Consider the following 12,087-nt stretch of genomic DNA (forward strand, 5'->3'; position numbering starts at 1 on the left):
GGGGTTTTGCAGTGAGACCCCCCGCGGCCCCCCGTACCTCTGAGCACGGTGACTTTGATGGGCGCGCTGTTGGAGCCGGCGCTGTTGCTGCCCACGCACGTGTAAACGCCCGAGTCCGACTGTCTGATGTTGGGAATGAGCAGCGTGCCCATGTCCGTGCGGTCCGAGCGAGCCTGAGGAGACACGAGGCGCAGGGACAAGTCCACAACCACAGCATTATTTAAAGACAAAGTATTTACTAAAATGACACACGTAAAGGGCACTTACCTGTTGTTTTAATACAAATAAAGAAATCTACAAGGTGCAAGTGACGTTTTGGAAGTTTTACAGGTGATGCATAAACTGGTTCACGTTTAATAAGTTAATTTATCCTAAAAACTCTTGCAGTCTAAAGATGCACTATGTAACTTTTCTGGTGGATGTCCCGCCCCCCGCTTGACTCCATGTACATGTTATTGCTTTGTCAAGAATGTTTCATAGTATGGCTTTAAACGTATCACTCTCCATGGAGGTTTTTCAAGATATTTTAAAAGTAATTACAATTATAACAATAACAAGAGCGTTTTATGCCAGACAAAACGCTTTATATTGAATTGTTAACTCCAATTTCAGTCATTTAAATACCTACAAATAAATAAACACACGATATATAGACAATACATGTAACACTATGCTGTGGAACATTCCAGACTGAGCAATGACATCTCCATGGAGACGAGCAGAACCAGAAAAAATATACAATTCTTCAAATATTTGAATATGATCGTTACGTTACACACTTTTTGTCTCTTTTCAAAGCAGTTCAAAAGATCCAAAAACACATTTTGAACGTGAAAAGAGTTCATCACAAGCTGCCATGAGCTTTTCTGCCTAAATTGTCACTCACGCCCTTTAGATTCTCCAAACATATTTTTCTGACATATTAACATTGACTAATCACTAGCTACGAGCAACACAGAAAGCTCTACTGCAGCAAAGAACGGCAGGACAAGACGCGGCGTGTTAAAACTACTGCTCGGACGTCTAGGATTTCTCTTCTGGATTAGAAGCTGTAGCACATTTGTTCACAAACGTGAGCCCAAAGCAACGACAGTGTTAATGTGTAAGAAGACATGAACACTACACTTTATACCACCTGGAAAGCACATTATAACTTTATGACAAGCATTTAACCAATGGGAACTCATCACTCACTTTGCTGCAATGAAATTAATTTCTATATGAGTTAAATACATTCCTTTGTATTTGTGTTTATATCCAGATATTACAGGATACAAAAAACTATGAACGTTTTCAAAAGTATTTTAAAAAGTAAGGCTGATGGTTAATTGACTGATCGTGACTAGTAAACTATAAAAAAATGTTTCTTGGACTACACAGACTCTAAAACACATGCCAAAACTTTTTATAACAAAGACTGTGGGACTATATATCTATAAAAAAAAATCTAATTAAAATGTTCTATTAAACACTTTGTGGTAAAAATGTATTTAAAAAGTGCACAATAGAAAGAACAGTTTGACTGTTTCTGCATTTTTCCCCCGTTAGCACTTAAATCAGGTTAAAAATATTGGTGATAGTAATATTATGATAAAAGGACATCAATTGCATTCTCTTTGTTCCCTGGTCACTGTTTATATATATGGGGTAAAGATGATTCATATTCCCATAAACTAATGACAGATGTATCTCTTTAACAAGCATAAATACAATCGTTGCCGTGCTTTTTCCCCTTCTTACTTTGCTCTTGCCCTGGTGTAAAGTGCAGCGCTGCCTTTAACTCTCACCATATTCATCTTGATTTGAAAAGGTTTCAAAGAGTCAAAAGTCATTTGGACAAGGTTTGAAGTCGAATACGTTTACATCTCGTTCAAGAGTTTCATCCATTTGAGAAATTAGGCCGCCTCAAGTTGATTTGAGCAGCTGGGACAAGATGCATTTAGTTCCAATAAGTCAAATGAGCTGTCAAAGGAGTAAAACATGCACTTGATTAAAGAAAATGAATGACTTCACTGGACAAATGAGCCTCAAATCAAGACTCAAATATTGATTTTGGCAATAACAATAACAGATGTTTCATGCTGTTGTCTGCACTCTGGATCACATGGTGCACAGAGATGGGCTTAAAATGCTCTGTGATAACGTTAGTGAACACCTCACTGGGGGGAGGAGGGCCCGGGGGTGGATTACTGTATCCGGGGGCGTCGGGGCATCAGGGACAAAGCTGTTTGGCTCAGACCCATTGGAGCGTGAGCGCGCGGGGGCTCGAGGCTCGTCTGAACTCCTCTGATGAGTTTTCAAAGCAGCCGCTGACCAGAGCACACAGAGTTTCTGCTCGGCCGCACGACTGCCCCTGGGAAAGGCTAACGGCTCTGTCAGGCAGAACTAAAGAACTAAACAGGCCAGAGGAGGAACTGTACACAGCGAGGGGAACCAGAGAACTGTACACAGCAATGGGAACCAGAGAACTGTACACAGCGAGGGGAACCAGAGAACTGTACACAGCGAGGGGAACCAGAGAACTGTACACAGCGAGGGGAACCAGAGAACTGTACACAGCAATGGGAACCAGAGAACTGTACACAGCGAGGGGAACCAGAGAACTGTATACAGCGAGGGGAACCAGAGAACTGTATACAGCGAGGGGAACCAGAGAACTGTACACAGCGAGGGGAACCAGAGAACTGTACACAGCGAGGGGAACCAGAGAACTGTACACAGCGAGGGGAACCAGAGAACTGTACACAGCAATGGGAACCAGAGAACTGTACACAGCGAGGGGAACCAGAGAACTGTATACAGCGAGGGGAACCAGAGAACTGTACACAGCGAGGGGAACGAGAGAACTGTACACAGCGAGGGGAACCTGAGGACTGTATACAGCGAGGGGAACCGGAGAACTGTACACAGCAATGGGAACCAGAGAACTGTACACAGCAATGGGAACCAGAGAACTGTACACAGCAATGGGAACCAGAGAACTGTACACAGCGAGGGGAACCAGAGAACTGTATACAGCGAGGGGAACCAGAGAACTGTACACAGCGAGGGGAACCAGAGAACTGTACACAGCGAGGGGAACCAGAGGACTGTACAAAATATCCCCAATAACAACTGCTACGTGAGACGTCTGTGAAACAATACAGGATCAAACAAGAACTAGACTAGTACCAACCAGGACTAAGCCAGGACTACACAAGGACTAAACCAGGACTAACCAAGGACTAAACCAGGACTACACAAGGACTAAACCAGGACTACACAAGGACTAAACCAGGACTAACCAAGGACTAAACCAGGACTACACAAGGACTAAACCAGGACTAACCAAGGACTAAACCAGGACTACACAAGGACTAAACCAGGACTACACAAGGACTAAACCAGGACTACACAAGGACTAAACCAGGACTAACCAAGGACTAAACCAGGACTACAAAAGGACTAAACCAGGACTAAACCAGGGCTAAACCAGTACTAAACCAGGACTACACAAGGACTAAACCAGGACTACACAAGGACTAAACCAGGACTAACCAAGGACTAAACCAGGACTACACAAGGACTAAACCAGGACTACACAAGGACTAAACCAGGACTACACAAGGACTAAACCAGGACTACACAAGGACTAAACCAGGACTAACCAAGGACTAAACCAGGACTACACAAGGACTAAACCAGGACTAACCAAGGACTAAACCAGGACTACAAAAGGACTAAACCAGGACTAAACCAGGGCTAAACCAGTACTAAATCAGGACTACACAAGGACTAAACCAGAACTAAACCAGGACTAAACCAGGGCTAAACCAGTACTAAATTAGGACTACACAAGGACTAAACCATGACCACACAAGGAGTAAACAAGGACTAAACCAGGACTACACAATGACTAAACCAGGACTAAACCAGGGCTAAACCAGTACTAAATTAGGACTACACAAGGACTAAACCATGACCACACAAGGAGTAAACAAGGACTAAACCAGGACTACACAATGACTAAACCAGGACTAAACCAGGGCTAAACCAGTACTAAATCTGGACTACACAAGGACTAAACCAGAACTAAACCAGGACTAAACCAGTACTAAATCAGGACTACACAAGGACTAAACCATGACCACACAAGGACTAAACCAGGACTAAACAAGGACTAAACCATGACTAAACAAGGACTAAACCAGGACTGAACTGGGACTACAGGACTGAACTGGGACAAAACCAGGGCTAAACAAGGACTAAACAAGGACTAAACCAGGACTAAACAAGGACTAAACCAGGACTAAACCAGGTCTAAAAAAGGACAAAACCAGGACGAAACCAGGACTAAACCAGGTCTAAAAAAGGACTAAACCAGGACGAAACCAGGACTAAACCAGGTCTAAAAAAGAACAAAACCAGGACAAAACCAGGACTAAACCAGTCAAGAAAAATGGAAGGATCAGCATGTTTGAGCTGAAAAGGCCTGCACTTTAGACCACAGACGTCTCCGAGGTTAGAACTCCTTGTCATTCCCTTTGAAAGTGAGGATTAAACCAGGGTCTATAGGACACCAAACAACACCAACAAACTAAAATAACCCTAAATGATACTGGAGATAAACTGAACAAGGGTGAGACCAGGTCAAACTCCTGGACTAGAACTGTGCCAGGATGACTCCAGGTCTGTAACAGGGCGAGACTAAAACTGAGAGAAGTCTTAACTCGGCTTGAATTGAGATGAAACAAAGGTTAAGAAATAAACCAGGTCTTAAACCAGAGAGAGCCAGAGCGACGACGATGAGGTGATGTGGACGAAACAGAACGCAGACGCATGAAACACCAAGATGAGTGCGACAACAAAGAACAAGCACAGCACACATTACATGCAACTAGTTTAGAACAATAATCAACCGAGCAGGAAGTCTCAGTCCTACATCACAATCACACATTCGCCTCTCAAAAACCCTTTAGGCGTTGTTACATCCCGTCCTCTCCACCACAGCAGCAGATCCATGAGCCTCCCCGGCCTATTCTCTCTCCCTGTCCTCTTTACCTTGGATGTTTTCCCCAGAAATCTATCATCAGCTTTTTCCTTCATGGCATTGTTGATATTTAAGTGTTTGTGATGTTAAAATACCTTAAATGACACAAGATTCTGGTAAACGACACTGGCGCTAAAAGACTTCTACAGGGTTAGCAACTAGCTGTAAATCACCAGGCGTGCGCTCAAATAAACACAATATTGACTTTAAATAAATATATTGTGTCACATTTTCAATCTGTTGTTACGGTAATTGAAAACAACAATTTTGAAAAGTAAGATGTGTGAGATTTTGTTCGAATAATTCATCGTTTTTTGCCCTTATTCAAATCCAATATTGATTTTACGGATAACTTTGTTCTTCTTTGGTGTTTTATGGCGGTTGGATCCAAGTCTTACATTACTGCCACCTACTGTAGACTTTATTCTTATAGATTTGCAGTTTAAGTAGTTCATATTTGCATTCTGTGTGATGTTTAGCCGATGTCGGTGTGTCCTCCGTGTATGAGCGCCTCTGTGTTGGTTTTATTACAGTTTTTAAATGGAGAAAGAGCGCACGTTGCGGCTCGAACCTTTAAACGAATTGACTCATGAGCACTTTAATTAACTCGCCTCATCCACTTTATCTGATCGCACTGCTAGTTTTGCACTGTTCATACGACACATTTCATATTCATATTCCGTCACACTTTATTTTCATTCTAGCTCCTTAGTTGTTGCGTACCTTTATTTTGCCACAGTTTATATTTGTATTATTAAATTGCTATTATCGCATATTATTATCGCTGAAGCAAATCTGTAGTTTGTGAATTTGGCTTAATAATTCAAATTTATGCCATTCATTCTTGTCCATATTCTGTACAGTGCATAAACATTGTCACAGCCACTTATTAAACATAATAGTATCGTCTTATAATGTCATTATTGCGCTAGATTTAAGTACATTTTTAACATGTTACCTTATCGTTTGATTAAAAATTGGCGCTTTCAATGACCATAAACTTAAACAACATAATTATTCAATACGTTTATTTAGAGTCAACATAGTCATTACTTTGAGTGGACGCTTGACCATGCATTTAGTGGACACTCGGACATGATGGTTGTTAGTCGACTGCTGGACAAAAGACAGAGACAGAGACGGACAGATGAACAGACCTGCATTTCTCCAATACGTCTCTGTAACGCATCGAGACTGTTGCTTTTAAACTGATGGAAACCGTGAGAGGGAATGGCCTGAGCAAAACGTCAGAGCGGAGAGGAGCCGGAGGAAGAACAGAGGGTCAACATGAAACATCACAGAGCATTCAGGAATTGTGAACTGTTACTGGATAAAACCTGCAGAATGACAGGGATTTAGCGCTTTGTGTTCATGTTGGAGTAATGGAACTGAGGAAATATGTCAGATGGAGGGCAGGATCCACAAATATTGAACCAGATCACAGTTTTTTTGAGATTGGGTCCACAAATTTAACATAATAGTGATTTTCAACGGACTAAACTCTTGGCTTAATGTTCTGTCAACATCGTGTATATTTTAGATTATCTGTACATTTAATAAGTGTATGTATATTTTTAGATCATTTCCAGAAGCAAAGATAATGATCTCTCTGTCTATTTGGAGATGAATTAAGTTAAGCTACGTTTTTATGCTTTTTAATACAAAACTCAATGGTATCTCAACAAATCTTTGAAAAAATGCTAATAATTTGAGTTATTAATTCAACATTTAACACATGACACAGATTACTTTAAAATAACTGCCCCTTGTGTGTAGTCTGATTCATCAAGCAGATACTAACCAAAAACTAGAACAAAACATTTGCATTTTGAGTCTTCAAAGGCCTGCCCTGCCCTCCATCTTTATTTCAGAGTGCACATGAACACAACCTGTGCTATAGTGAACACAGATGAGGCATCAGGAGGGGGTGTGCCTCACCTGGGGGGGCACCGGTCCTCCGTTCCTCAGCCAGGTGAGCTTGGGCGTGGGAGATCCTATCGCCCTGCAGTACAGCCTCAGAGTCTCTCCTTCATGGACCTCAGAGGACTGTGGGCTGACCTGGACCTGGGGCTGGGTCCCTAAACCGCCAGGGCTGGACTCTGATGGGGCACAACCAAGTAATGCAATGTATTATAATGATATTACCAATTAACACTGCACTACGGACGGCACAATATCAGATTTTAGTCTTACGATTACTGAGAGATGAAACAATACGATTTATGACAGTAAAACTACAGTGAAATCCTTTTTTTAGGATTTTTTTAGGAACAGTTTAGAAATCCTCTGAGATCAGCGATACGAAATTAATACTCAAGTTCAATTAATGAGACATAAACAGATAAAGAGATATTTACATTAAAGGTCAAGGTATACTTAATGAAGTGTATTTGACCCTCCGGATAGAAGGTTTTTTTCTTCTGTTTATCAAGTATGTGGGGAATACGAGCTCCGTACTTTGCACAAAGAGTGAGGCTCTGGCCGTGCTCTCCCCGTGAGTGTTCAGGGCCTTGCAGATGTACTCGCCCTCGTCAGACACGTCCACGGCAGAGAAGGACAGCAGCCCGCCTTGGACCTGCGCCTGCGGACTGATCCTGCTCCCCGGGACCACTGAGGGAACATCACACCTCAGACAAGAACACATTCAAAATAACCCAGCAACACCTTCCGCACAGCAACACGAAAGTATAAGGATTTCATCATGGTATTTGGAGTAGAAATATTTGGGATTTTTGGACACTTGGTGATAGCAATAGGGAAATGTTGTTTAAAACATTTCAGCTAAAATCGGAATTGTATAATAACTACTATAATTACAAGCTAGGTTTACATGCAAAAAACTCATCATTATCTGATTACCGTATTTTCCGGACTATAAGTTGCATTGTTTTTCATAGTCTTGGCCAGGGTGCGACTTATATGTGATGTTATTCATTATTTTCACACTGACAACCGCATTTCACATTTTGATTATTTTCACAACCACAAGAGGGCGCTCTAGGCTCTAAGCGACGCAGAAGAAGAATCTGCACTTCCTCTTCCTCTGGAGTTTGTGGAGTTGTTTAGAAGTGACACAGAGGAAGAAGAATTCAATGGATTTAGTGATTTGGGGTAATACTGATGCTTCGGTAAACTTGTTAGCATGTTCTTTATGCTATAGTTATCTGAATAACTGTTAATATGTTACGTTAACATACCAGACACTTACCACAGTTCTGTCTGTGCCTCATGTAGCTGAAGGTGTTAGCGTTAGCATACGTACACCTATTCACCATGTTCTCTAATCTGTTATTATTTTAAACTGCATTTCAAGATGAAATGTCTGTTCTTGGGCTTGGATTTTTATCAAATAACTTTCCCCAAAAAATGCGACTTATACTCCAGTACAACTTATATATGTTTTTTTTCTTCTCTATTATGTATTTTTTGACTGGTGCGACTTTATTTATTTTGCAGCGATTTATAATCTGGAAAATACGGTAGTAGAGTTTTCAGAAATGTCATGTAAACAGTAATCTGATTTCTTTCTGCAGTTTTGACAAGGAAAATGACGCTTAAGAAAAGTAATAACTGAAAAGACTAAAATAAAAGAAAATGTTAAAGATTGAAATATATTTTGAAAAGAATTGCACCTTGTCCTCCAAATACAACAGTTACCCCCCCCCCCAAAAAAAATTAAATTACATTAACTGATGTATTACCAGGTTTGATAATCACATTTCTTGTCAAATCAGATGTTCTCATAGTGTGATCTGATTACTCTAGCTCTACTCTAAAAGCACGATGGCTGAAGCTGAAACTGGCAGGGCAGCAGGTTGAATTGGAGCACATTACGAGCGACGCAGATGCCCACCCTGCTCTGAATACCAATGTGGCACAACTTTCCAACTGCGACATCTATAATCGGCTCTGATTGACCAAACTGATCGTTCGTACCGATCCACTCGACGGCCGGCGCGGGGCTTCCTGTCCCCGTGCAGCGGAACTCGGCTCTCTGGCCCCGCTGCACGTTCAGCACCGAGGGACTGACCGAGGCCACAGGCTGCACCCCGTCTGCTGCTGCGGGACGAGAACCAGGCACAACACACAAGTTACACCGCTCTGCAAAGAAACGTACGTCTGCGCCACTTTCAACCACGTGAATTCAGAACTCTGATTTGAGCAGTTTGAATGATTTATTAGACCTCGACTGACTGATTTAGGATGAGATTATAAAGGTGAATGTGGACATCCGCCATCTTTAAGTGTCCCATTGTCTCACTATAGGACAATGGGACAATTTAGGGAATACTTTACAACAATGGCTGTCCTCCAACGATCATATAACCATGGAATTGAGATAAGATAAGATATGCCTTTATTGTCCACACATGGGGAAAGTTGTATTGATTTGTATTGTAATTGAATTGAATTGTATTATCTGTGATATAGTGATTCAACCTTTCTGTACATATAATGAAAAAAACTCAATTTAATGAAGAAAAGTGAAATTCAATTTACAATAAGTCAAATTGTGTCAAGCTAAGATGAATAGTTTTAAGTAGTGACCGGCCGGAATGCTTGAAATAAAAGCAGACTGGTAGAAAATGTGTCCAAATCAATAAAAAAATAAAAACCCATTTTAAACCCATTTTTTTTAACTTAGTAATCTTGGTACTTTTAGTGTTTAGTAATGTATTTCCAATGTTTGTTCTGTGTACTGTGTTAAGTACTTGTTTTTGGTTTTCAATGTATTATTTTTCTTTTGAATACAAATGCCAATTAAACTAAACTAAATTAGTTGGAATGTAAACACAACAAAAGTACTGCCTTCTGTCAAACAATCCAGGTATAACAGTGAAATAACCTTCAGAAAGACTCATCTACTGAGATCAAGATCATTATTCTGAATTCAAGTGTTTTTTTGCATTGCGCGCCTAAAGAAAACACCAGCATGAGAAGTACAGGAAAAAGCAGTGTGAAATGCCTTTGATTGGAATGGAATTGGCGAGGATGCTTTGGCAGTGTCCTGTGACCTCCTGTCCAGACAAAACCAACTGGACGTGGCATCAGGGCCTTGGCACACCCTCTGGGCACTGGGCGTTTGGGCCAGTCCTGCAGATTCATACTCAATCCCTCATGATCCCAGAGTGACACGGCCAAAGAAAGGCTCTATTCACAAGGACGAGGCGTGTGAGGCTTTGGGAGCAGCCGCAGAACTGCTCAGGGGAATGTAGGAGACTAAAGGGAATGTAGGAGACTAAACTCTGTGAACTTCATATAAAAACACCTTTATTGTGGTGTTTTATGACACATTATACACACGGCATGACTTTTCTGGTGGATTGTATGACTAACCCTAACCCTAATCCTGCTTATTGCTTTGACTGGAATGTTCCACAGTATAGCATTGAAAGTATCTATCTCCATGGAGACCAGAAAGCCCAGTTACAGGTCGGATCTGTGGAGCGTTTTCCATGATTATATTTGTAGTCAACAGTTCTTTCTATTGAACACAGACTTTTTGAATACAATAAAGGTTAGGATAGTTTGACAGAGGACTTAAAGGTAGAGAATATTTATGGATATAGTTATTATATTGTGTTGTGTTGTTATATTATGATGAAAATAGTTTATTCTTTGACTTTTTGCTGCAATAATACCTCTGTCGTTGTAATAAAAAGATCTTTAGGTATGTTTTACAGTCTGTACAGTCCAACAATCACGATGATCAAGATACGACTAGTTTAACCTTTTTTTTTTAAAGTCGACACGTCACAATTAAAATTCATCATAGCAGGTTTATTTTTAATGTATTTATTTATTATTTTTGCTATTTATAATTTTGGCAACTTGTTATTGGTGGAAAAGCCAGATATCTACGTTTCATACCATACAATCGAGCATTCCAGCTGTAGAAATAAGATCTTCGTGAAGACAAGCGTCTTTAAGTGCTAAGTGTTATTTTGTCATTAATCTGAAGTGTCAAAGTAGAAACAGATTCAGTTGTAGTCATCTGGACACAGCTTTTAACAGTGTCCAGATGATTACAACTGAATCTGTTTCTACAATGGACGAATGAGGGATTACACTGACCGACGTGTCAAAGCGACTACTCTACGTCTGCAGTCATCTGACCACATCTGAGTGCAGCGACCAGAGTGTAATGTGATGTCTTTTAAGCACAGTATGATGTTTGAAGACCAGATGACAGCTACGTTCAAGAAAAGACTGTCTCCTGAAGAAAAAGTGCAAAGATACGTGAAAGAGGGACATCTCTTTGAATGTGGAGACACTTTTGAAAATGGTGTCCTACAATGACAACTAAATGGGTGACACTGCAAAAGTGATGATCTACAAGTGGCTTGAATTCAAAATGTTAATTTGATTCAAGCAATATACATACATACATACATACATACATACTGTGTATATATATATATATATATATATGTGATGTATAAAGTATGTGATATATATATATATATATATATATATATATATATATATAGTTTTTTATTTGAAGCAAACTCTTCCATCTGCTTTTGTAGAACAAAAAATGCACGTCTCATAAGAAACAAATCTTATTCCACTACAGTATACAGTATTGCAATTTACATTTTATTTGTTTTTATTGCTGCTGTCTTCGTTCTATGGACCCTGAGTCTGGAAATAAATAAATGATGATGACAAATCTATTGAAATAGGCCTTATACGCTTAGCCTTACAAGTAAATAAATCTAAACTTCACAAAACTATAAACCAAGATTAATGTTCTGAATTCAAGCTATTTAATTCATAGACAATACATTTTTGCAGTGTTCAGCTAAAATAATGATGCTGCTGAGATAAATAGAGCTCTACATTCACAGGGAGTAGTCCATAATAACATGCACTTTCTCTGCAGTAATGGAGCCACTGAAGTTTTAGAATCTGGTGGAGCCGCACTGCCCATGTACAACTGGTTAGTTACCATGACACCTGCCCTCAATGCTGCCTACCGTGACCAAGATGAGCAAGGTAGTCATTATGTATTAATTGTATGCTTTAAAATGATGATGAAGGAACAAAAGCACAAG

At 40.2% G+C, this 12,087-nt stretch overlaps 1 protein-coding gene across 4 annotated transcripts in view; it reads right to left on the bottom strand.

The window, feature by feature from the left end:
• hspg2 (heparan sulfate proteoglycan 2) overlaps positions 1–12,087 on the bottom strand; it is a 189,327-nt gene that overhangs the window by 38,050 nt on the left and 139,190 nt on the right. For all 4 annotated transcript variants that reach the window (XM_072449265.1, XM_072449264.1, XM_072449263.1 and 1 more), the window contains 5 exons: positions 8,966–9,088; positions 7,487–7,639; positions 6,968–7,128; positions 6,187–6,264; positions 38–173 (listed from right to left, as the gene is read on the bottom strand). In XM_072449265.1, the coding sequence (XP_072305366.1) occupies positions 38–173; positions 6,187–6,264; positions 6,968–7,128; positions 7,487–7,639; positions 8,966–9,088 (651 nt within the window). The remainder of the gene's footprint in view (positions 1–37; positions 174–6,186; positions 6,265–6,967; positions 7,129–7,486; positions 7,640–8,965; positions 9,089–12,087) is intronic.

This window comes from Eucyclogobius newberryi, unplaced genomic scaffold, assembly GCF_026437365.1.
Source record: "Eucyclogobius newberryi isolate DKJ021-1_F unplaced genomic scaffold, fEucNew1.0.hap1 SCAF_17, whole genome shotgun sequence".
NCBI classification, from domain to species: domain Eukaryota; kingdom Metazoa; phylum Chordata; class Actinopteri; order Gobiiformes; family Gobiidae; genus Eucyclogobius; species Eucyclogobius newberryi.